General features: G+C 46.0%; 1 protein-coding gene across 5 annotated transcripts in view; it reads left to right on the plus strand.

Moving 5' to 3' along the window:
- Window positions 1-4,394: 4,394 nt before the first annotated feature.
- IL16 (interleukin 16) overlaps window positions 4,395-27,012 on the plus strand; it is a 126,867-nt gene continuing 104,249 nt past the window's right edge. For 2 of the 5 annotated variants that reach the window (XM_054450801.2, XM_054450802.2), the window contains exon 1: window positions 4,395-4,689. In XM_054450801.2, the coding sequence (XP_054306776.1) occupies window positions 4,650-4,689 (40 nt within the window). In that variant the 5' untranslated portion in view covers window positions 4,395-4,649. Of the gene's footprint in view, window positions 4,690-18,804; window positions 19,040-27,012 lie in introns of those variants that run through there. The other 3 variants (XM_063652445.1, XM_054450804.2, XM_063652446.1) reach the window with 2 other exon arrangements.

Raw genomic sequence — 27,012 nt, forward strand, 5'->3', positions numbered from 1 at the left:
TATATAATATATATAATATATAATATATAATATATAATATATATAATATATAATATATAATATATATAATATATATAATATATAATATATATATACACATTTTTTTTTTAAAGAGACAGGGTTTTGCTATATTGCCCAGGCTGGTCTCAAACCCCAGGGTTCAAGCAATTCTCCCACCTTCGCCTCCCAAAGTGCTGGGACTACAGGCATGAGCCACCATACCTGGCCCTATTTCCTCCCTTTTTGCCAAGGAACAAACATGTTTCTTTTGGCAGAAAATAAATTAGCAAATACAGAAAAAATAAATAATCCCACTAGCCTGAGATAATCTTTGTTCAAACATTGGCATACAGCCAATAAGCTATTAACAAAAAAATTATGTACAAACATACAACCTTATTTATTTCCATGTGATTGAATGTCGACTCTTAAATCTCCATTGTTGTGGATGATGGAAAGTTAATTTTGTCAATTCAAAGTAAATTTGGCCACTCTTAACTTAAAACACAGTCTCCCCTGGGTAACTACTCACTCAATTCAGATTTTCCCTGCTGGGCTGCTGTGTAGTATGGTGGTGTTTGGAAGGTGCACATAACTCTCAGTTGCCTCTCTGCTGGAATTCACTGCGGATGTCACCTGTCAGCCTCTCCTTTGTCCAGGGAGGTCCCATCCTCACCACATGGGCTGCCGAGACATCTGGTTCTCTGATCCATGAAGGTCATCCTGCTTCCTCTGCGTCTGACTGTCAAGAGCTCCCTGGGGCAGCTGGCACATCAGGACAATCCTGGGTACCTCTTCAAGGCACAGGAAACTTTCAGCTATACTCTCATCCCCAAAGGAAGACTCAGGAGAGTGTCCCAGAATCTTTGTCTAAATATCCCAGGTGGATATTTCTACTCTGTGTAGACTCACACTCAAAGAGCCTCTTTTCTCCCAGAATCTCAGGCAGGGAGTGGGATACAGGTCTCTGAACAGTTTTCTCCAGTGTGGACGGCCCCTATCTCTTGGTGCCAACTTCGGAAAAGAGCAGAGTGGGCAGAGGCCCTCTCAGGCTCCAACCTGTGGCCTTTGAACGTCACCCTCCCTTCAGCTGGGCAGACTTTTATCTGCTTTTGGATAAGAAGAAAGCTGCTCAGATAGCATCTCATGTTCTTCCCAAGTTCGTGGTTTATGACATAAATTTTGTGCTTTGCGTCCTCCAGGCTTTTCTCTTTGTAGTCAAAGCCAAGCTTTTGGCATCAAAGAAACAAACAAGATAAAAACAAATCAAATGTATTTATCTGGATAAGCCACACAAGTTTAGTGGCTTAAACAAGGCAAAGTTATTAGCTTACATTTCTGGAGGTCAGAAACCCAACGTGGGTCTTCCTGGGCTAAAATCAAGGTGACAGCAGGATTACACTTCTTTCTGGAGGCTAGAAGGGATAATCCATTTCTTTGCTTTTTCAGCCTCTGGAGGCCACCTGCATTCCCTTGGCTTATGGCCCCTTCCTGCATCTTTAAAGTCAGCAGCAGAGCATCTTCAAGTCTCACTCTGACTCTGACCTCCTCTTCTACCTCCCTCCACTCTTAATATAAAACACAGTCTCCTCTGGGTAACTACTCACTCAATTCAGGATTTTCCCTGCTGGGCTGTTGTGTTTGGAAGGTACACACAACTCGCAGTTGCCTTTCTGCTGGAATTCACTACAGATGTCGCCTGTCAGTCTCTCCTTTGTCCAGGACTATCCTCACTATATTGGCTGCTGAGGCATCTGGTTCTCTGATCCTTCCACTTTTTTTTTTTTTTTTTGAGAAGGAGTTTCACTCTTGTTGCCTAGGCTGGAGTGCAATGGCATGATCCCAGCTCACTGCAACCTCCGCCTCCCGGGTTCAAGAGATTCTCCCGCCTCAGCCTCCCGAGTAGCTGGGATTACAGGTGCATGCCACCATGCCTGGCTAATTTTTGTATTTTTAGTAGAGATGGGGTTTCACCATGTTGGTCAGGCTGGTCTTGAACTTCTGACCTCAGGTGATCTGCCCGCCTTGGCTTCTCAAAGTGCTGGTATTACAGGCAGGAGCCACTGAGCCGAGCTGTTCCTTCCACTTTTAAGGATACTTGTGATTACACTAGGCCAGCCTGGATCATGCAGGATGATTCCTTTATTTTGAAGTCAGCTGATTAGCAACCTTAATTCCATCTGCAATCTTAATCCCCCCTTGCCATATAACATAACATATTCAGGTTCCCAGGTTCCCAGGTTCAGGATGTGGACATCTGTGGGGAGGCCATTTTTCTGTCCATCAAACTTTTGTCAAAGGCTTGATTCATATCATTATGAATCATGGTTTTCAATATTATAGTCTTTGCTACTGATTTAACAAAGTCTATTTAGGAATTCTAAAGCCAATGCTTTGACTTATTTTTTTTAAATAATTGTATAGATGGTATGAATTGAAAGTGAAAAGCCCAAAGGGATATTAAAAAGCTCATGGTGAAAATAAAAAAAACTCTCAATTTTGTTCTCCAGATCTGATCTTGTTTCATGTATGTGGATCATATTTACATCATGTTTTTTGTAAGTGGTTTTATTCACTTAATAATATAATGCAGACATCTTTTTATGGCAATACAGCTTATTTTATCACATCATCTTAATTTCTTTTCTTTTCTTTCTTACTTTTTTTTTTTTTTTTTGAGACAGAGTCTCACTTTGTCACCCAGGCTGGAGTGCAGTGGCACGATCTTGGCTCACTGCGATGTCCACCTCCTGGATTCAACAATTCTCCTGCCTCAGCCTCCTGAGTAGCTGGGATTACAGGCACATGCCACCACACCTGGCTAATTTTTGTATTTTTAGTAGAAATGGGGTTTCACCATGTTGGCCAGGCTGGTCTTGAACTCCTGACCTCAGATGATCCACCCACCTTGGCCTCCCAAAGTGCTGAGATTACAGGTGTGAGCCACGGTGTCCGGCCTCACATCATCTTAATATCTGCAGAGTACTCCCAGAATTTATCTAGCCTATTGCTTATTGTTGCTGCCATTGGGTACGACTAAAATGCAAGGCCAGTTTCTAGCCCTCACAGTGCTCCTGGCACAGCTGCAGCATCCTGCAGTTTCAGAGCCTAGGCAGTTCATTCAATAATCAGAGTAAGAAGGGGTCAGGAAGTGCCAGTGCGGGGTCCCCACCCTCACCCAGGGGTGACGATGGCTCTCAGGGAGCTGTTCTGACTCCAGGTGCTGATAGCAGAGTTTCTCTGGCAACCTGTAGCACTGCCTTGAGAAATGATTATCTAAAGTATATTTGCATGGGGGTGAGGGGCGCAGAGGGAGTAGGAGAGTCACAGTGTCTTGGCAGTGGATTGAGCAGAGTGATGGTGATGCCAGTGGCCATGACTCTTTGGAGCCCTGCGTGGTAGCAGTGATACTGAGGCCAGAGGCACCACAGCAGGGGGCCCATCCCAAAAAGACCTGGGGCCCTTGGTTGGTGACAGATAACTCAGGGACTAGACCAGGATCTGTCTCACTTGCTTTCCTGGTAAGTTTTTCTCTCTATCAAACAGAGCAGGTTTTCCCTCCCATTCAGTCTCACATTGCTATGTCCAGAAAATCATCACACTCTTCCACCAGAGGGGTGGATATTACTTTCTCAGTTTTCAGTTCTGTTTGCCCACTCACTGTATATGCTTTTGGTCTTCCAATGGTGATCCAAGGATTTATTTAACCCAGCGGTCAAATTGGTCATTTTAAATAATAGTACATCTTGTCCAAGTCCAAAAATAAAATGTCCTGGTATGAGAAGGCAAGCAGAGGAAATTGGGTAGAGTAGGCTGAAAATGTTTTATAGCACCATTACCCAGAGCCCAAGCCCCTTTTTCATTTATCCCTTTTTTGTCCTGGCATGGCAGGAGTCAGAGCGCCTTCTGTTTGTCTTGATTAAAGTCAGCCTCCACCTTCCCCCGAGCCCAGTTGCCCTTCTCGGGACACAGGCTGCATTCACCATGGGTCTCTCTGCCCAAGCTCTTTGCAGATTTTATGAAAGGCGTTTTCACTTGGATTAAACAGGCGCTGTGTTTGTGTGTGGTGTGTGTGAAGGAGAAAATGAATCACTTCAACTTTGGGCAAGGATTTTAGGTGTTGTGTTTGTCCCATACACTTACATAAACACACCAGAACTCATTAAAAAAAAAAAAAAACGAAGAGGGGGGCAGAGATTCAAGTGCTTGCGATGATCTAAACAGTGCGGCACATTTTCCATACATTAGACCTCAGAAAGGGTTGTGTTCTGCCCTCTCACAACAGACTCCAAGTCCAAAGGAAAGTTTGAGGTTTTACATTTCTGTTTGTGGTACAGGAAAAGGCTTATGATCTGAGGGCTTGATTCAGTGAAATAACATTGCCTTTATACACATTTGCTTCTCAAGGAGGGCAGGAGTTGGAAGCGACCGTTGTGAAACGTTAAAGATTTTCTGGCAGAGGGAAAGGGATTTTTTTTTTCTCCCTCCCTGCCGAGGAAAAAACAGTTCTAACGAGGAGTTACTTTGTAGTTTTAACTCATATTCAAATACTCCCAGCCGAGAAGCTGCCATCGATCCTCCCATGGACCCCTGATCCTGGTTTGGAGGAAATTTTCACAGCTCTCTCTCCCTCCCTCAAACCCTGTGTGATGAGTTTGCAGAAGAGAGTCTTCCCGAGAAGGCAGAACGGTGAGTGGAGCTCCTTCTCCTATCCCAGGGGACTCAGGGGAGGTTGGAATGGAGGGGTGGACGCTTCCTGACATCCTCCCAGGGGAATGGAAGCATGGTTTTGGTCACACTGTGTAGTATATGAGTGAGTCTGTGTGTGCACACATGTGAGTGTGTGTGTGCACACATGTGTGCTACAATAGGACACAATGCCTGTCTTTGCAGAGGCTGGCTGAGTGCTCACCATGTGCTTGCAGAGAGTTCGGGAAGGGCAATTGCAGGACCCCCACAGGGGAGGAAAGTGAACCCTGGCCAGGGCAACGGCTTTCCATGTGCCCTGGCTTCCTCTTCAAGGGGCAGAGGCATCAGTGTCTAAAACGCTGTAGCTGTCAGGGTCCCCACCAGTTCCGCTCCAGTTTCAGCAGAAGCAGAACAGAAGAGGGAGCTGCTCAGCTCCGGCAGAAGTGAACAGAGTGCCGGTCTCTGGAGCAGATCTGAGAACTGGGAGGGGCCTGCATCCAGATCCCCTACCTTCCTGCAGGTACAGCTCAACAGATGAGAGCATTTCTTATTAAAATCTTCTTCTTTTGCTCTGGAAACATAAACAGGCATCAGGGCAGAACGTTTTAACCCTTCTGCCCAACTTTTAAAGTTAACACTGGCGAAACTTCAGCTCTGTTGCAACTTTGGCATAAGAGAGTAAACACATGGTTTTCCTTAAAAAGGAGAAGTAAGCAAGTCAAAGGCGTATTCTGACTTTTCCAGCTCCAGAAAGATATGGCTAGAACCCTGGCATCCACTTGCTTAGGTTGCATTAAGGCATCTGCTGAAGTCTGAAGAAAGGCAGTGGGGTGTAGGGAATAAGAACCTGGGCCATGGGGCATGGCCACCTGGGATGGAATCTTGGCTCTGAAGGTAACAGGCTGTTTGATCTTGGAAAAGGCATTCAAAGGCTCACTTTCCTCCTTTGCAAAATGGTGGTCATAAATTCTTACCTCACAGGAAGGCAGAAACAATAACTAAGATAAAGTGTGTGAAATGACCCAAATGGCATGTACGTATTCAGAGGACATGTCAGCTCTCCTAAGCAGGCTGCTCCCCTGTTCTGACACAGCAACCATCATAGATATACAGGCTTGAGGATGAAGAAAAGAGTGCTTGAGGGCCCAAAGTAGCCCTGGCTCTTTGCGTAGCAGAAAGTAGGGTGAGCATTCAGGCGGCCTCCCTTTGGAGGCAGATGATACGGATGCATTTACTTCCACTGGGGATCTTCGAGGGTGGGACTTGACCTGGTGTTTACTAGGTGCTCCGTGTTTGGTGAAACCATTTTATTCACTCTGATTCACAGGGAGGTCTTACCACTTCCTACCCTGGCTGCACCACCTTTGGTTGGGTTTCCCTGGTAACAGATGGTGAGACAGAGATTTGCACATAGGAAGTTCACTGGTGCGTGCTCTGGGAACAACACCAGTTTGGGGTGAGGGAGGCAGAACCAGACAGATGGAGAAGCTGGGCTTTGATGCAGTTGCAACACTGGCCTCAGCAGATCCTGGAGATCCTATGGGGTTTTGTATCCCTGCAGTGACCAGTCACTGCTTGTGGGCTGCCCCTGGAATCCAGGCATAACCTTGGGCAAGGCAGCTGTCTTTGGCTGAAGGCAGTTTCCTGAGAGGGACTCAGCTGTGAGTTGTCACAGGCAACACATATGTCAGCTGTGGGAATGAACACCTCGGTCCAGGGGTGAGGAGCTTATCCGGGCGATGCCCCATCATCTACTCAATACATTTGATGCAGTGCCTTCTTTCTCTGAGTTAGGCTGTTAGAAGATTGGGCATTCACTTGCAGGGACACCTGTCCAGTTAGATCCTTGCATAGCAGTGTGACTTTGGATAAGCCCCTTTCCATATCTGGGACTCAGTGTCCCTGTCTATAAAGTGGATAGAAGGGTGTTGGACTAGACATGGCCTCTAAGAACACTCCAGCTCTGCTATTTCACATGTGCAGATTCTGAGCATGTGGTCATGGTGGTTGGATGTGTCCTCAATAATAGTTGGGTCCTGTGGTCTCCACCATAGGTGCCCTGACTCCTTCTGCTGGGAAATAGGAATTGAGTTACCTGGGGATCCTTGGGACTCGGCCAGCTGTCAGCAAGGAGGGGCGGGGCCTGTGGGAAGCAGAGGGAGTCTCTGCATACGGCTGGAGAGTGAGGCGTAGGGTTTGAGGAGGATTCTGCTGCACACCTTCCCCCACCATCCCCACAACGTTTCTCCAAGAAAAAAAGTAAAACCACATGAGACACTGCCATATGTCTTTGATAGTTAAGAGCTATGTAATGTTGCCCGGGACAAGCATGGATATAGTTTTATTACTCTCTGTCTCCTCCTAATTTCCTATTTACTTTTCAATATACAAAGAGTGAAATCACTTTCCCAAACACTTGGAATTCATTTTCGTTGCTTTTTTTCTTTTCTTTTCCTTTTTTTTTTTTTTTTTTTTTTGACAGGATCTCAACTGTCGCCCAGGCTAGAGTGCAGCGGCATGATCATGGCTCACTACGGCCTCAACCTCCTGGGTTCAAGTAGTTCTCCCACCTCAGCCTCCTTAGTAGCTGAGACTACAGGAGTGTGCCACCATGACTGGATAATTTTATTTTTTTGTAGAGATGGAGTCTTCCCATGTTGCTCAGGCTGGTGAGCCACTGTGCCCAGCCTAGAATTTATTTTCAACAAATTATTTATTTAGAGTATTCTAGGCTTCAAGCACTGTGCTGGGCTCTGGGGATCTAATGGGACACATTAAACAAAAACTGTACACACATAAATATAATGGCAAAGAGGGTTAAGTTCTATGGGAGGCTGTAACAGGGGAACTGGCCTAGTCTGGCAGATCAGTGTGGGGCTTCCCTGAGGAGGTGCTGTTTGAGTTGTTTTCTGAAGGGTGTGTGGGAGTTACGCTGGGGCAGAGATGGAGAAGCAAATGGGCGAATTGTAGAATAGGGATGGGAAAAGAAAAGTGTTTCAAATCTTATCAGCTTAACCTAGCCACTGTGAGTTAAGTGTACATCCATGCAGTCTGTTTTTCTTGCAGCATCTTAAAAAAATTATGGTGACTTGTTAGCTAAGGGAATGAGATCTTTTTGCTGGTGGGGCAAGATTTTGCCTGTGTATCAGCCAGTTGTCTCTGTTCCCCACATCTGGCAGCCAACCCCTCAGTGTGCATCCCTCACTACCAGGAGCCTCGCCCTGAACCCTGGAAAGCCCTCAGTAATACCAGCAGCTCCCTCTTCCTGAGTGCTTTCAGCACCAGGCATTGATTTAGGATCATCCTGCGTGAGCACTGACTCATTTGATCTTACCTACAGCGCTTTATTTTTATTTTTATTTTTTTATTTTTACCTACAGCACTGTGGGGTACATGCTGTTGTCTTTACTTCTCAGGTGAACCAAAGCGAGACACAGGGAGTTCAACCAGGTGGTGAGTGGCAGGACAGATTTGAATGCAGGCGAGTCTATTCCATCCTAAAGCCTGTACTCTTAGTAAGCAGTATGCAGCTGAAAAAGCACAGTGAGCTTTCTACATATCCATACTGCTCACATGCTGATGCTTCCACTCGACGTTGGGTTGTGGATAACTTCTCAGTTCCGACAAAGTTATCTGAACCACCAGTCTTACCAACCTCAGAAAATCAGATCAGATGCCTGTGCAGTAATTTATTTAACCATTCCCCAATTATGGACATCTTGGCTTGCTTTCAATTTTATGTTTTCCAAAATATCATCATAAATATTTTCAAACATATGGAAAAGAGGAAAGAATTGTAGTCAGCATACCTATGTCCATTATCTAGATTCCACAAATAACATTTTACTATATTTGCTTTATCACATCTATCCATCTCTCCATCCCTCTGTCCATCCATGCATCCATCTTTTTTTTTCATTTTTTTCTTTTTTAAATATAGAGATGTAGTCTTATTATGTTGCCCAGGGGGGCCTTGAACTCCTGTCCCTAAGTGATCCTCCCTGCCTCAGCATCCTAAAGTGCTGGGATTACAAGAGTGAGCCACCATGCCTGGCTATCCATCTTATTTTTGAATGCATTTCCAAATAAGTTGGGGATGAAATAAAGAGTACCTGAGAGCCCAAAGTAGCCCCCCTGGCTTCCTCTCTAGTAGAAAGTAGGGTGAGGATACAGGTGGTCTCCCTTTGGAGGTAGACTATGTGTATGCACTTACTTACACTGGGGAACCTTCCAGGGTGGAACTTGACTTCATCATACATCTCACTTTCGATATTTATTTACTGTTGTTCTTTCAGGTAAGATTTACATACAATGAAATGTATGTATCTTAAGTGCACCGTTCAGTTCATTGTGAAAAGTGTATATACCAGTGTAAAGCACACCCCTAGCAAGGCATAAAATGTTATCATCACTGGCTGGGTGCAGTGGCTCACATCTGTAATCCCAACACTTCCGCAAGGCTGAGGTGGGAGATGGCTGATGCCTAGGAGTAGTTCAAGACCAGTCTGTGCAACATAGCAAGACCCCGTCTCTAAAAAAATTAAAAATTACCTGGGTGTGACGGTGCACACCTGTAATCCCAGGTACTTGGAAGGCTGAGGCAGGAGGGTTGCTTGAGTCTGCAGTGAACTATGATTGTATCACTGCATTCCAGCCTGAGTGACAGTAAGACTTTGTCTACCACCACCCAAAAAAATTACCATCATGATCACCCCATAAAGCTTTCTTGTGCCCTTCTCAGTTGCTTTAAATTTTTGCTAATAATACACAACTTGTTGCTAACTTTAAAGACCTGATTAAATAAAGTATGGCACCTGCTTTGTCCTCCTTTGACCATGGGGGCCGAACCCTTGCCTGCAAAGGCCCCCAACTGTGGTGAGCAGACCTCATGATGAGTTCAAGTGCAGACTTTGGCTGGGGGTTCTGGGATAAGAAAGCAGCACAAAGCCGTGGGTTATTCTGGGCTAAAGGGCAACAAGGTACAGAGAGTGGTCCTGGATTTTTCTGGGCTTGGGATTGGGGTTGCAGTTTTGGGTTCTGACAGTGAGGTTAGAAACAGGCCAGGGCAGAGGAGATGGAGCAGGGGCCCCATAGGTGGTGAGCACTGTATTGATGCTTTGTATGTCCTTGTTTATCCTGAGGGCCTCACCTGAGCCCCCATGGACCCTAAGGCCCAGTGATGCCAAGCTTTCCCACTAGAGTTGTCCTCATATTTCCTGCTGCAGTCCAGACTAGAACAGCCATTGGAGGTAATGCATGTGCCTTCACTAGCAAGATGAATACAAAAACAGCACAAAATAGATTGCAGGTAAGTGTCGGGTAGATGTGCTTTCAACCGTCTGAATCGCTATGTTGTTATGAGGCGGAGAGGGGGAGGGTATAGACACAGGCATTTCTGGCTCTTGCACACCGCTGTTCTTTTCTTCCCAATGCAGAGGGTGTGTGGGGCACTGCAGGCAGGATGGAGCTGAGGGAGGGCAGAGCTGGTATTTGTTGAACGTCCACTGTATTTCAGGCAGTGAGAGCATTCTATATAAGTCTTATAATAACCCATTTTACAGATGAGGAAGCTGACGCTCAGAAAGAGGACCAGCTTCCCTCAGGTCACACACTAATCAGCAGCAGCCCAGGGGATAGGAACTCAGGCTGCTGGACTCCTGGACCAGTGCTCTTTTCATTGCAAACCCTGCCTCCTGTGACTTGTGCACATGCATACGTGTGCCTGTAACAGGTTAGATCCATGTGTTGATGTGTCTATATTGTCTCTGCGTCTATGCATCTGATCACAAAGAATCCCTCTTTCCCTCCTTTCTTTGCCCTTCTTCCTCCGTGCCTTTTTTTCTTCTTTCTCTTCCTCTTCTCATCCCTTCCTCTCACAGCTACTTAGCATCCAGTTTGTGTCAGGTACTATGCTCAATACCAGGGCTACAAAGAAAGATATGGCACAGCCCCTGGCAGCAAGGCTTTATTCCCTTAATGGATAAGGCAGACACACGGATGAGAGAGCTCAGCATGGAGTGCTTTCGGAGGACAGAAGGGCAGCTCCTTATTTATTTATTTCTTATTTATTGAAACAAGGAGGGCAGTGGTATGATCAAGGCTCACTGCAGCCTTGACCTCCTGGCTTATGCCTGGGCTTAAGCAATCCTCCTGCCTCAGCCTCCTAAGTAACTGGGACTACAGGCACATGCCACCATGCCAAGATAATTTTTTTTTTTTTTTTTTGAGACGGAGTCTCACTCCATCACCCAGGCTGGAGTGCAGTGGCGCGATCTCGGCTCGCTGCAACCTCCACCTCCCGGGTTCAAGCGATTCTTCTGCCTCAGCCTCCCGAGTAGCTGGGATTACAGGAGCCCGCCATCATGCCCAGCTAAGTTTTGTATTTTTAGTACAGACAGGGTTTCTCCATGTTGACCCAGCTTGTCTCCAACTCCTGATCTCAAATGATCCACCTGCCTTGGTCTCCTAAAGTGCTGGGATTACAAGCGTGAGCCACTGCACCTGGCCCATACCAAGCTAATTTTTCATTTTTATTTTTGTAGAGACAGGGTCTTGCCCAGGTTGGTCTTGAACTCCTGGCCTCAAGTGATTCTCCTGCCTCAGCCTCCCAAAGAGTTAGGAGTACAGGTCTGATCCACTGTGCCCAGTCAAGGCAACTCGTGATTTAATGTGTGAGTTGGGAGGGGGTGTCAGGGAAGTCTTCCTGGAGGAGGTGATTCTGAGCCAAACCTTGAAAAACATATGAGAGTTTGCTGGAGGCAGGGCTTGTTGAGGCTCTTGCTTAGAAAGGGCAGAGTGTGCTGACATGTGGAGGTGGAAGGACGCACGAAGCATCTGGAGGAACTTCAAGCATGGGGGAGACAAGCCTGTGTCCTTGGGCAGGGATTTAAAATTTTTACTTATTGAGTCAGTCATGTCATGACAACAACAAATTAAGAGAAGAAAGTAGGGATTTCTTAATCTTTAAAAATGTTGCTTTCTGATGCAAGGCAGGAAGCAGCGTTCCTCAGATACTTGTGTGGGCAGAAAGACTGAAAGCGTGGGACAAATAACTGCTTTGCACAGCCGGGCACCATCCACCTCACACTCCACCCTTGTCCTGTCTGAAGCCACACAGGCCAGGGCCCCTGGCCAGGGCATCTCGGACATTCTGTGACAGCCAGAACAGACGAGGGACTCAACTGCCTCCACACCCTTGTAAAAGGCAAGACCCCAAACTGAACACACGGTTCCTGCCAAAGTCTTGCTGAGTGGAAACATTCTGCCCCTTCTCCCCCAGGTGTGTCATTCATTAATACCTGGCCTTTTCTCGTTGCCAGGTGGTGCTGTGCAAACCATCCTAATACTGGCCTTAAAAATAGCACCACCCAGGCACTGACCACTCCCTCCCACTGTGGCGTTTAACCCTTTCTAAGACCACCCATGTGATAGGGCTGAAGGGGATGGGTAGGGATCTATAGATGCTCAGCATGGCAATGTTTACTTACTCAGCTTTTGTTACAAGGACAAGAACTGACTGGATTTTGTTGTCAGATAATCCTGGGTTAACATCCTGGCTCTGTACTTTGGGCTTTGAGTTGTTTTGCTCCCTGTGATGTCTCTTCCTCCCTTTTTTATAAGAAAAAGGGGAAATCATTATGGTACCAACCCTCCAAGTGAATTGTGGAGCTGGATACTGTGTGGATGATACTTAGCCTTGTGTCTAGCTGTTCCATGGTGAGCAGGCCTATGCAAACCTACCCCCAAAGGCTGAGGAAGTTGAGGGGCCAAAGAAAGAAGCTGAAAAATCCAGTTTCTTAGAAAGAAATGTTGAATAGGGACTTATGACCAGAAGCCATGTCTGTGTCTAAGATGGCGAGACAAGATGGTGAATCCCCACAATTACACCCCAGACCTAGGGTTTATATATCATAGGAGAAGGGTACAGTGCTTCAGAAGGAATGGGTAGGGTGATTGCTCAACGTCAGGATTTATCGTAAGTACAATAACATCAAGATTGTTTTGACCTAAGGGCAGGATAAGTACATGCTCTTATACAAGGAACAGTAGATAGACTAGAAACCTTACGAGACTTTCCTGGAACTGAAGTTAATCAGAAGCCAACATGGGGGATTAGCACCCAAGATGGAGTCACCTCAGCTTCCACACTGGCCCACAGCAAATGCTGCACAAATGCTTGCTGTTGCTGTTATTAATCAGCCAAGGTTCTATATCTCTAAGTATTTTTTATTTGTTTTAGAGCCATGAATTAAACCAAGTGATTCTTCTTGTCATAACCAGAGGGTCATGAATGCTCTTGGAACTAAACTCTCTTCCCTTGGAGAGAACATTCTGTTTCCTAATCTGTGGCTTCTAGGAGCTAAGAGAGATACTGTGAATATGTTTTTTAAGTTCCATTTAAACCTGGGCCTAATCACATAAATTACGCTAAGGAAATGTCTGGAAGAGCTCTTTGTAAACTCGAAACTACAAACAAATGTAGAAACTCGTTACATGGCATTAGTCATTTATTTATTCATTCATTTATGCATTGATTCACTCAGTGAATGTTTATCAACCCTTTATGGACCAGGCATGCTGTAGTGCTGCGGACCCCACAGTGAACAGGCTGATGAGGTCCCTGTGTGGGACCTAGATGGGGTGGATGGGTGGTATGTAAGTACCCGAGCAGACTAACGAGACAGCTTCAAATGCTGGCAAGTTCTATGAAGAAAATAAAATAAGAAGAGGTAACAGTGAGTGCCTGGTTTAGGTTGAGTGGACAAGAAAGATCCCACTTAGGATGTGGAGTCAGGGAAGAGCCAGCCATATGAAGATCTGAAAGTGGGACTTTCCTGTAAGAGAAAACAGCTAGGGCAGAAGCCTTAGGGTGACATGGGCATGGCTTATCCAAGAAAGAGCCAGAAGGCCAGGGTGGCTGTGGGATGCAGCGAGCAGGAGAGGCAGAGGTGGAAGCTGAAGTTTGGGAGATAAACAAGGGTGAGATCATTTAGCTCCTTTGGGACACTGTAAGGAATTTGGGTATTATTTTGAAAAACAATGCAAAGCCTTTGGAAGGGGCAGAGCACAGGGCATTTTTGGGGCAGTAAATACATGTCTCTGTATGATACTACAGTGGTAGATCCATAACGCTATGCGCTTGTCAGAACCCATAGAACTGCACAACACAGTGGGTGAATCATCATGTAAGCTATGAACTTTAGCTAATAATCATGTATCAGTATTGGTTTATCGATTGTAAAAATGTACCACGCCAATGCAAGATGTTAATAGTATGGGAAATTGTGTGTGTGGAGAGGGAGATCAGTATTCGGGAGTTCTGTACTTTCTGTGCAATATTTCTGTAAAGCTAAAACTGCTCAGAACAATCAAGTTTATTAAATTTTTAAAAAAGTGGTTGGGTGCAGTGGCTCATGCCTGTAATCCCAGCACTTTGGGAGGCCAAGGAAGGAGGATTGCTTGAGGCCAGGAGTTCAAGACCAGCCTGGGCAACATAGAGAGACCATGTCTCTACAAAAAAAAAAAAGAAAAAAGAAAAAATAGCCAAATGTGGTGGCATGTGCTTGTTGTCCTAGCTACTCGGGAGGCTGAGGCTGGAGGATTGCTTGAGCCAGGAGTTTAAGGCTGCAGTTAGCTATGATCATGCCACTGCCCTGCAGCCTGGGCCAGTATATATACATGTGTAACTAACCTGCACATTGCGCACATGTACCCTAAAACCTAAAGTATAATAATAATAAATAAATTAATAAATAAATTTAAAAAAAAAGATGCTGTCTCAAATAAACAAACAATAAAAACAGTTTTTAAAAGTAATTCAAAGCCCTTGCAAATTTTATGCTGGTGAATGTCATGATCCAATTTATATTTTCAAAAAGACTACCTGCTATTACGTGAAAAATGGATTATGAAGGTCTACGTAGGAACCAGAATCCCAGTTAGAAGGTGAAAGCCATCATCAGGCAAGAGGCACTGGTAAGAGGAGGGTGGCGGCAGTGAAGATGGAGAAAAGCAGAAAGAAAGTGGGATAGCTTCTGGGGATAGAGCCAACGAGAATCACTGATAAATTGGATGTGATGTGGAAGGTCAGAGAGACGGAGGGATCAAGATGAATAAAAACTCACGGAGGGTTTATTCTGGCAGGCACTGTTCTAAGAACCTTACAAGTATTACCACATTTAGTCCAAACAAACCTTGTGAGTTGGATGTTAGTGCACCATCAGCCTACAGATGACAAAACCAGTCCACGGAGAAGTGCCTCTTTGCCTGCCTATGATCATGCACTTGGGCAGGGACAGACCTGCGAGATGAACCCAGGAATTTTGGCTTCAGAGCCTGTGCTATGTTCTTCCCACCTTGATACTGAGGATTTTGGCTTGGGAAATTGATGGATGCTAGTGACAACTACCAAAATGTGGAAGTTTAGGGAAGAAACATTTTATTAGGGGGAAACCAAGAGTACTATTTGGCAGTATTCCTTTTTTTTTTTGCCTCACTGAATAAGAGCCAGGCAATGTTACTTTTGAAATTTAAGTTAAACCCCAGCTGAAGATGTTAAGCAAGTGGTAGGAAAAAAGAGTCAGAATTCAAGGAGAAGTCCAGGGCTGGAGAAGTGAATTTGGGAGTTGTTGGCATGTGCGTGGTATATTTGCCTGTGAACTGGCTTCAGTTGCTTCTTGTAATTGTATAGTACCTTAGTGATGGAATATTACTTTGAAAGGATGCAAGCCCGATAGGCAGTTTGAAAGAAGAAAAGGCCAGAGAGAGGGCAGCATGGTCTAGATGGAAGTCAGCTAGAATTTTCGTATGAAGTTAGAATCTTTGGTTTGAATCTATATGTTGCTGTGGACCAGGGAAAGAGGGGAAGAGAGCCCAGGAGCGGAAATCAAGGGACCAATGGCTTCTGACTGCACAGCCTTGGACGTATACTTTTTGGACATGTAACTTCTCTGAGTCTCAGTGTTTGCATACGTAAGTGAGGACGTACAATAAAATCGTCAAGTTTTGGCCTCAACCTTCTCTCTAAGTTGAAAGTGCTAAATGCAGAGAGAATTTATTATCATCATGTCCACTACTGTCATGTTACATTACTAGTAACATTACATTACTAGTTAAAATTGTTACATTACTAGTTAAAATTGTTAAATTATATTCTGCATCACATTACATTACTAGTTAAAATTGTTACATTACTAGTTAAAATTGTTAAATTATATTCTGCATCATGATAATACAGTTCGCATGACCGAAAGTATACAGCATAAAGAATTCCCAAGGCATTTTATAGATTGCGAGACAGCTCCTTGCTCAGACCTCTGAGCAGCCCTGTCAGATTATTGGGTTATTGTTTCCATTTTGTGGACATGGAAACTGAGACTCAGTAAGGTAAAGGGACTTGCAGTTGACAGAGCCGCTTAGTACAGAAGCTGGGGCTTATTGCTCTGATTCTAAGCTCTTTATTTTGCCATTGTTTGAACAGGAGATGACCCTGTTGTGTCGTTTTAAGGACACACTTTCTTTTTGCCTTCTGAATATGTTTACTTGCCACAACAAACATGTATTACTTTTATAATTAAAATTTTGAAATTAAAAATTTTTGTAATTTTAATTTTTTAATTAAATTTACATTTGTAATTTTAATTTTTTTAATTAAATTTACATTTGTAATTTTAATTTTTAAAAATTAAATTGGAATTTTTAAAATTAAAATTTTTTAAATTAATTTTTTAAAATTTGTAATTTTAATTTCGTAATTAAAATTTTTGTAATTAAAAATTTACTTTTGGAAATAAAATTTTGTAATTAAAAAATAGGAGAATTAGAAGGAAATACAGGTTATTGGTTATGAAACTTCAGCAAGCATCAGAATCACTTGTTGAACAGATTTCTCAGTTCCGTGGGCTGGAAGGGCCAACAAGGTAAGCAGGATTCTGCTTGGTTAGCTGTTGGCAGCATGCTTCCTCCTCTATTGCCTCATTCTCTCAGTAACACTGTGCAGTAGAAGTTTCTAATTTCATCTGGCAGACAATTAATTTCATCTAATTTTCATCATAGCAAACTAAGGCTGTGAATGACCAAGATCACACAGGAAGCTCTTGGTTGAGCTTGAAGTGGTGCTTGAACTTCCTAGTTCTAACCAGGGCGGGGCTCTCTCAGCTGCGTCTTCAATCCCCCTCTCTTCTGGCTTGCAGTGAGCTGGACTGTGGAGTGTTGGGTAGGGTGGAGACTCTTCTTTTTCTGCAGGTTGTCCTGAAGGGCAGAGGGGTGATAAAGTTTCCACCTTGAAGCACAAACCAACCCCTATTAGGAAAAATCAGGGCCAAGTCTCAACTACTCTTTGGAATAAATTTACTTTCTGAGAGTGACAAAGAACAGATCTTTGGAAAATAGAGGGAGAGGCGGGAACTGGATTCAGGTGCTGATGACAAGAGAGAGCTTAGACTTAGTGGAGGAGGGAGGCTGTGAGGCCCTCCCAGGCCTCAGGATCCAAGAAGGGCAAGGCCAGCCTCCATAGCCCTGGGGTGCTGAATTGCTTCAGTCCCTCTGCCAGAGCAAGATGGAAGTGGGGCCTGAGTCTGTCCTGGCCCCACCGCACCCAGGCCATTGTGAGAGAGATTGTGGGTGTGAGCTGAGCAGGCAACACTGGCAGAGGCGCTCACTCCCTGCAATTTAGAAACTCCTTCACTGCACTCCAGACTCAGCCCTACAATGTCCCTTGTGCCTGTTGACAAAGGCAGCTTTATCCCCAGAGTGCTCCCTCCTCCCATGCTTCCCTTGTGACCGTTGGCCTGGGTTCTCCAGCAGCAGCGGCTAGATCTTTGCAGCCTTGTATGGAATTTCAAGGGCTTCCTACAGGTTGCACCTACACCCTCATTAAAGTCCCCAGGAAGCCCTGAAACATTTGGTGTTGAGCGTTGGGAAACATTCCATTCTTTAGAAGAGAGGTCCATACAAAAACTTAAGGCTAGCGTGTACACACAGCTCACAGAGGCTGAGCTTAGGAGAGATGTGTGGGATGCTCTTTGCGGGGCAGATGGGTTGAATGCCACCCTACGATTAGATTCTCCAAGGGGCTACATGGGGGAAAGGCATTCTGGTCTCATGACAGTAATGCCAACAGGACACACACAAAAGTGCCCCATTCTTTTATGCTGCAATTTTCAACATGCTCTGTATACATTAGGTCATGGGCTCTCACACTTGAGCACTCACCAAAATCACCTGGAGGCTTTGTGAAAACAGAGTGCCAGAGGGCTGCTTTAGGAGGTCTAGGCCAGGGTCTGAGAACTTGCATTTCTAGCAGATGCTGCTGATGCAGCTGGCTTGAGGACCGCTGAGTTACATAAGCTTCTGAGAGCCAGTCTGTTGTTTTTGGGAAAGGGTGGCACAGACAGGAAATGAGATTCTATGGAAAAAGCCTGGGCTTTGGAGACAGGTGGATTTTGGCTTGCTAACTTGCCAACTGTGTGACCTTGGGGAAATTGCACGGCACGTAGTAGGTGTTTAATGAACGTTTGTGCAGTGGCTTTCTTTGTCTGCAAAGTAGGTGATATATTTACCAGACTGATGGCAGGATTGTATGTGATGACTTTTTTCCTCTTTTTATTAAATTTTTATATAATTTGAGATGAGTTCTTGCTATGGTTTGCCCAGGCTGGTCTTGAACCCCCCGGCTCAAGTGATCCTTCTGCCTCAGCCTCCTGAGTAGCTGGGATTATAGGCACGTGCCGCAGCTCCCAGCATGTGATGAGGTCTATGGAAAGCTCCTAGCAGTGTGCCAGGCACATTGCAGGCACCGAGTCATGTTTGCTACCTTTCTGCTCTCCTAGTCATTTCTGTGTTGTCCAAAGAAGGCAGAGGCAGCTGGGCTGGACCAAGGAACCTCACTGTGGTTCTGTAGCTCTGCACTGGGTTTGCCTCCTGGGTGTTGCCAGCCAGCCCAGCAGATGGTGGACCTTGTTCTGAGGCTGAGCTTCTCAGCACTGGCAGCTCCCCTTTTTGGATCAAGCCTTTTCACGTGGAGCAGTCAGATGGCTCAGATCGGGAGTCTTCGAGCAAATCCATGCCAGGTGGGACACATTTGTCCTGAGTCACCTGTCCAGAGCAGGTGGTGAATATTGTGTCCTACTCACAGCATCTCGACTATCAGAGCCTGGGATCTGACTCAAAGGCCGGCCTCCGTCTGAGAACTGAGCGTCCATTTCTCAATCCTTGCCGGCTCTGACCCAGGCCTGGGCCACAGGCTGTTCGGGAATAAGTGGTGCTGCAATCCCTGCTGGGCAGCTGGAGAGAGGAGCAAGGGAGGTGGCAGCCCCAGGGGACTGTGCATAGGGAGGTAGGTGGGCACCAGGTGAGTGAATGTGTGTCAGGCAGCTGCTCTGTCCAGGTGGCCGTTACCGGAGGGAGGAGGCTGGCCTCTCTGACCTGAATGGGGAGGGTCTTGGTTGCTAGGACGTAACTTCATATTTGGAAGTGGTGCTGGGGTCAGGGGCAGGAGCAGAAGCCAGGATTGTGTTGGTAGGAATCTCTGTGTCACCATGTCACACAGTTAGGTACAGGAGGAAGCAGCTTCAGAAGGCCAGGGCGGGCAGAGGGATATCGTTTGACCTGGCTCTGCAGCACGGGGAGAATTTGGTCCTGAGATTTCTGACTTTTCAGCCTAGTCTCATCCTTGGTAATGGGGTGTGGAAGGAGGTGGAGGAAAGGAAGGCAGCAGGAGAGAGAAAGGCCACGGGCACCTGATGGAGGCTTCTCTGCTGCCTGGCCAGACTCCTTTTCTCCAAAGTGGGCACAGCGGGTGGGCATCTCTGCAGATTGACCATGGGAAAAGTGTTCACTCTGCTTGCTTTTTGATAAGGGTCCCGTGACTAATTCCTGCATTGGTAGGTCCCAGGATTGGTGTTTTTTTGTTTTATGTTTGTTTTTTTCTTTTTTGGTCCATAGCAAGTTTGCTTTCTGTAGCTGGAGAATGAGGTAACAGCACAAGAATAGAGGTTCCCTGAGGAATACAGGGAAGCATCTGCTCCTCCTGCCCTTGTCAGGTGAAATCCTCCCACTTCAGGCTGAGCCACACAAAGATGACCCCTTTGTCCCAGGAGGCCAGTTCAAGCTTCCACCGGGTTCCTGGAAGGAGCCTGGGAGCTGCCGTCTCTGTGGCTCGCCTTCCTATTTCTCCAGTTTCCCCTGGAAGGAGAAGACCGTTCAGCCTTTTTCCTCCTCTCTGCTCTCCTTCTTTACCCTGAAGTTAAGTGATGGTCAACATTTATGAGCACAGTAGAAGGCACCTCCCCGGCTGCAGATATGATGTGGGCATGAGCCGTCAGGTAGGTCAGACCCTTGAAACCTCTACTGTTCATTTATTCTATCCCCAGTGAGTCTTTTTAATAAAACTTAGTACCCCAACCATTTCCTGGCCACTCTTCATGCCCCAGGCACCACGCTAAAATATTCACATACCTCATCCTCATTTCATTTAAACCTTACAACAACCTGGAGCTTAGGGAGTATAGCCCCAAACCGAGAGGTGAGGAGGCTTGCACAGGACCACTCAGCTAGACATTCCCAGGACCCGAACCCAGCCTGTCTGACTCCAAAATCCATGCTCTTACTGGCTTTGTGGCATGCCTCAATAAATACTTAAGTTTCCTCAACACAAAGATGGTCATATATACATAGGGTTAAAAAAAAATTTCTGTTGGATGCAATTAACTATAGAATTATTATTTTCTAATTCTTTGTATTCATGGAAACCTTTTTAGAATTAAAATCTATCATGAAAACTCATGTATAATCAGTTAAGGCAGAATTATTTTGGCAGAGGCAGACCAGGACCTTGAGACCTGCCCTTTTGTCAACCACCCCCCCTTTCTGGTTCCCAGCAGTGGCCCAGGGGTATAGGAGTGAGAGGGAGGGAGGTACACTTTGAATTGAAATCTACTGACTGGGCACAGTGGCTCACGCCTGTAATCCCAGCACTTTGGAGGGCCAAGGTGTGTGGATAACCTGAGGAAGGGAGTTCAAGACCAGCCTGGCTAACATGGTGAAACCCCGTCTCTACTAAAAATACCAAAAATTAGCCAGGCATGATGGCAATTGCCTATAATCCCAGCTACTCTGGAGGCTGAGGCAGGAGAATCGCTTGAACCCAGGAGGCGGAGGTTGCGGTGAGCTGAGATCGTGCCACAGCACTCTAGCCTGGGTGACAGAGCCAGACTTCATTTCAAAAAAATAAATAGAGAGAAATCTATTCACCAGTAGGAGAAGGTCCTCATTCCTTAATTGGCCTGAATTGGCTATTCATTTCTCTCCTCTCTGCTCACACTCCAGGCTCCACTGCTCTGAAGAGATTTGCTTTGACCCGAGTACAGAAGGGTCTCTTCACCTCAACATGCTCATTCAGCTTTCAAGCCCTAGCTCATGGGTTTCGAATTTTTATGGATTTTGCAATATTTGCATTATATACTTAGCCTCGGTTCAGTGTCTCTAATCTGAAAATCCAACATCCAAAATCTCCAGTGAGCATCTCCTTTGAGTGTCATGTGGGTGCTTAAAAATTTTCAGATTTGGGGGCATTTTGGATGTCAGATTTTTGAATTGGGGAGCTCAACTTGTAATACCTTAAATTTGTATTGTGCAGGCTGGGCACAGTGGCTCACGCCTGTAATCCCAGCAGTTTGAGAGGCCGAGGCGGGCAGATCACTTGAGGTCAGGAATTCCTGACCAGCCTGGCCAACATGGTGAAACCCTGTTTCTACTAAAAATATAAAAATTAGCCAGGCGTGGCAGCACATGCCTGTAATCCCAGCTACTCAAGAGGCTGAGGCAGGAGAATTGCTTGAACCCAGGAGGCGGAGACCGCAGTGAGCCGAGATCATGCCACTGCACTCCAGCCTGGGTGACAGAGGGAGACTCCATCTCAAAAAAAAAAAAATATATATATATATATATATATATTTTTTTTTTTCATATATAGGTTACGTTTTGCTATTAAAAAGCAATTCATTGTGAATAGCAATATGCTCATAAACATGGGGAGAAAATAGGCATGGGGCAAAATAAACAAATAGTTCCAAGAACTTGGAGTTTTGGTTAGCTAGGAAGGCAGCTTGAAATCAGGAATTTACTTCAAGTTCTTTTTTTTTTTTTTTTTTTTTTTTAGTATTTATTGATGATTCTTGGGTGTTTCTCAGAGAGGGGGATATGGCAGGGTCATAGGATAATAGTGGAGAGAAGGTCAGGAGATAAACACATGAACAAAGGTCTCTGGTTTTCCTAGGCAGAGGTCCCTGCGGCCTTCTGCAGTGTTTGTGCCCCTGGGTACTTGAGATTAGGGAGTGGTGATGACTCTTAAAGAGCATGCTGCCTTCAAGCATCTGTTTAACAAAGCACATCTTGCACCGCCCTTAATCCATTTAACCCTGAGTTAACACAGCACATGTTTCAGAGAGCACGGGGCTGGGGGCAAGGCCATAGATCAACAGCATCCCAAGGCAGAAGAACTTCTCCTAGTCAGAACAAAATGGAGTCTCCTATGCCCACCTCTTTCTACACAGACACAGCAACAATCTGATCTCTCCTTCCTTTCCCCACACATCCCCCCCTTCTTTTCAACAAAACCGTCATCGTCCTCATGGCCCGCTCCCGATGGTCGCTGTCTCTTCGGAGCTGTTGGGTACACCTCCCAGACAGGGCGGCCGGGCAGAGGCGCTCCTCACTTCCCAGAGGGGGCGGCCGGGCAGAGGCGCTCCTCACTTCCTCCCAGACGGGGTGGCGTCCAGGCAGAGGCGCTCCTCACCTTCCAGACGGGGCGGCCGGGCAGAGGTGCTCCTCATCTCCCAGACGGGGCAGCCGGGCAGAGGCGCTCCTCACTTCCTCCCAGATGGGGTGGCGGCCAGGCAGAGGTGCTCCTCATCTCCCAGACGGGGCGGCTGGGCAGAGGCGCTCCTCACCTCCCAGACGGAGTGGTCAGGCAGAGGCGCTCCTCCCTTCCCAGATGGGGCGGCCGGGCAGAGGCGCTCCTCACTTCCTCCCAGACGGGGTGGCAGCCGGGCAGAGGCGCTCCTCACTTCCTCCCAGACGGGGTGGCAGCCGGGCAGAGGCGCTCCTCACTTCCTCCCAGACGGGGTGGCAGCCGGGCAGAGGCACTCATCACCTCCCAGATGGGGCGGCCGGGCAGAGGCGCTCCTCACCTCCCAGACGGGGCGGCCGGGCAGAGGCACTCATCACCTCCCAGATGGGGCGGCCGGGCAGAGGCGTTCCTTGCTTCCCAGACGGGGCAGCCGGGCAGAGGCGCTCCTCACATCCCAGACGATGGGCGGCCGGGCAGAGGCGCTCCTCACTTCCTCCCAGACGGGGTGGCAGCCAGGCAGAGGCGCTCCTCACCTCCCAGACGGGGCGGCTGGGCAGAGACGTTCCTCACTTCCTATACGTGATGGCGGCCGGGCAGAGGCGCTCCTCACTTCCCAGATGATGGGCGGCCAGGCGGAGATGCTCCTCACTTCCTAGACGGGGTGGCGGCGGGGCAGAGGCTGTAATCTTAGCAGTTTAAGAGGCCAAGGCAGGAGGCTGGTAGGTGGAGGTTGTAGCGAGCCGAGATCACACCACTGCACTCCAGCCTGAGCACCATTGAGCACTGAGTGAGCGAAACTCCGTCTGCAATCCCAGCCCCTCGGGAGGCCGAGGCAGGCAGATCACTCGAGGCCAGGAGCTGGAGACCAGCCCGGTCAACACGGCGAAACCCTGTCTCCACCAAAAACACAAAAACCATTCAGGCGTGGCGGCGCGCGCCTGCAATCCCAGGCACCCGGCAGGCCGAGGCAGGAGAGTCACAGGAGCCCGAGGCAGGGAGGTTTCAGCGAGCAGAGATCACGGCAGCACAGTCCAGCTTCGGCAACAGAGGGAGACCGAAAAAAGAAGGAGAGGGAGACCGAAGAAAGGGGAGAGGGAGAGGGAGAGGGAGAGGGAGAGGAGGGAGAGGAGGGAGAGGGAGAGGGAGAGGAGGGAGAGGAGGGAGAGGGAGAGGAGGGAGAGGGAGAGGAGGGAGAGGGAGAGGAGGGAGAGGGAGAGGAGGGACTCAAGTTCTTATTTTGAATTCCTGTTGAAATAAGGACGAATCTATGTTAGTCTTGTAAACTAGACAGGGTTGCTCAGTGTATGCCAGAAACACTGAGAAGTCTCAGTGGATGTCTCAGGTGGATGTGAAGGATGCTGGGTGGAAGGGCAGAGCCCATCAGGAGGGAGGTGCTATTCTTGTCACATCTGGAGATGCTGGAGGAGAGGTCTGCTTTGAGTGGGAGCAACTGGTAATGCTGGACAGTGACCCAATGCTGGGATCCAGCGTGGAGATCTCTATCGGTCTTGCCCCTGGCTTAGTCTTGGCATGTGCAGCTGGGATGGAAATGCTCTTCCAGTGGACAGTTACAGCAGCTAGGACATGGCTACCTTGCTCAGCCAATAGGAGGCAGTCACCTACAAACATCCCTTCCAAAGGTCCAAGGCTCCCCTGAGAACTTGGATGCTGGGGAATGGTGCACCTTCCCTGCTGCTCACTGCACCTCTCACCTGGCAAAGAAAAGCCACAGGTAATCTAAGCCCTTTCTGCAGTCTGGCATCAGCATATGAAAGATTCCAACAAGGAATTTCAGAACCCATCCCAGCTCCCGAATCTGAGTAAGCACAGACCTCTTGAGTAGGGCTGAGCAAATGTGGCAAAATCAATGCACATATGAAAGGATTCAGTGGCCCAAAGAAGGGAGCTAAATGAGGAATCAAAGCAAATACCCCATATGGAATTGCTATAAAAAATCAGAGAAAACCTGAAAGTAGTGGTTTTCAAGCATGACCCACTAGTGGACTGAAAATCAACTTACTGAGTTGGAACCGACTTCCTTTTTCTAAAACAAAAAAAGAATAGCATACATCAGATTGCATCAGGTTCTTAGCAAAATCATATTTTATATTATCTTTTTTATACCAAAGATATTTTATATTATTTTTATTATACCGTAGTAAAGGTATTGTTTCGTGAAATTTTTAGTTTTATTTATTTATATATACATATAAATCTTATGTGTATGTGATCCATGTACTATGATGTAAAATGTAAATTATTACTATAAGTCAAGATTTTTTTAATTTTAAAAATTCTTTAAAAATTATTTTTATTTATTTATCTATTTATTTATTTTTTGAAACAGGGTCTCACTCTGTTGCCCAGGCTTGGGTGCAGTGGTGCAGTCTCCGCTCACTGCAGCCTTGACTCCGTGAGCTCAGGTGATTCTCCTCCTTCAGCCTCCCGAGTAGCTGGGACTACAGGCACATGCCATCACACCTGGATAATTTTTTGTATTTTTATTAGAGATGGGGTTTTGCCATGTTGGCCAGGTTGGTCTGAAACTCTTGAGCCCAAGTGATCTGCTCGCCTCAACCTCCCAAAGTGCTGGAATTAAAGTCGTGAGCCACCATGCTGAGCCTAGGTCAAGATTTTAAAAGTTTCATAAATAGTCTTGTAGAACACTGGGTGGAGTTTGGGATGGTGAAAATGTGTCAGGAGAATATTGTAATTCAAATATTCCTGATCTTCTCTTTCAAAAAGATGGCCTTCTTCCCATTATCCAAGGCAAGGATTTCAGGCCTGAGTCAGCCATAAGCTGATCTCTCTTTTTTTCTGTACTTACCTCCTCATAAATGGATTAAGAGAGCCTCGAGCAATGGTGAGGGTTGGAGAAGGTGGGCAGGTGGCCCAGTCTTACGCGCTTTCCCTCTCTTCCTTCCTTCTCCTCATCCTCCAAGGATGGTTGTAGCCAACTCCAGCCAAAGTGCAGACACCAGAGAATCCTGCAGCAGTTGCTGAGAACACAGGATACCTGTCACATTTACTGAAGCAATGGCTGGACAATGCATCCCTGCATTGAGCTAGTTGTCAGAAGCAGAAAATAAAAAGTGTGTATGTGTCTCTGTGTGTGTGTGTGTGTGTGTGTGTGTGTGTATGTGGTGAAAAAGAGAAATATATCTAAAAATAATCTTAAAAGACATGATATATAATTTCTTACCAAAATTCAAGCCAAAACAACCACACATACACCCACACACATGCACGCACCCCCCCCCCCCCCCCACAGAAGTAAATGACAGCAGTTGGACCATCAAAATCTGAAAAATTCTTTCAGGTCAAAGACTCTATAATGCTCTATAGCTGTTATTTTGCATTTCTTTGAATCTCCTCTCAGTTCTATTTAGAGATCACGAGATGTCAATTTAATGGCCCTGCCCTTAGTTCTCCAGGAAGGAGATCTTAGTTGTTCATCCACGAACAACTTTTTGAGCCGCTTTCCTACTTCTATTCTATTTCTTCCAGTAGGCAGATCATATTTTGGTTTCTTTGTTTTAAGTTTGTGGTTTTTGTTTTTGTTTTTCCCTCTTTTTCTTTTTAGGTTGTAGTTAAGTGGTGTATACAAATTTATTAGCAATTTATTATATTGCCACTTTGTATTTTAATCTTTAATATTAAAGTTTGTGTTAGGTAAAAATGTTGTAATTAGTAAAATGTAGAGTAATCAGTTTTTACCCATTCTCTGCTCTTCAATAACAGCTTGTTGAGTATTCTTTCTGATTTATTCTAGCATCAAACACGCACACATGCACACACTGTGCTGCAGCATGTTTTGTTTTCCAATTCTATGTAGCACAAAAAGACTTAACCTCATTCTTCTCCATATCTCAACAGTATTCCATATATCTTGATGATCACTTACAATATAAGGCAAGTAAGCATAGGCAATTCATCAGATTTGAACCAGAGATGGGGTTACTAAGTGAACTATTAGTTCCCCAGAAGAATTAGCCCAAGCAAAGGTGTTGTACAGTATGTAAAATGTCTTTTCCTACTTTATACATTTTATCTGGCCAGAGAACACCTTTAAACATTAAATGCAATCATCCTTAGTCATTCAACAAATATTTACTGAGCAATTGATAAAGGCCATTGACCAAGCTAGCCCTCATGGATCAACTCGAAATATGACAGACATAGACTCTGCCCTCAGGGAGCTTAGAGTTCAGTAGACATGACCAATGGTGACACAAGCCACTGCAGTAGCATCAGATGAGTGCTTTGGTAGTGAAAGAACCTGTTCTCAGAGCACAGAAGCTTTGGGGGTCTGTATTGGTATGTGGTTTCATTTTAAAGAAGTGTTATCCAAAAACAGGGTTTGAAGAGTGATGAAAATTTTGTATCATCAAGGACTATAGAAAATTTGGAAGGCATTGGAAGCTGCCTGCACCAAGTCCTGGAAGCTAGAGAGTGCATGGGACATTCAGGGAACT

This window comes from Pongo pygmaeus, chromosome 16, assembly GCF_028885625.2.
Source record: "Pongo pygmaeus isolate AG05252 chromosome 16, NHGRI_mPonPyg2-v2.0_pri, whole genome shotgun sequence".
Classification (NCBI taxonomy): domain Eukaryota; kingdom Metazoa; phylum Chordata; class Mammalia; order Primates; family Hominidae; genus Pongo; species Pongo pygmaeus.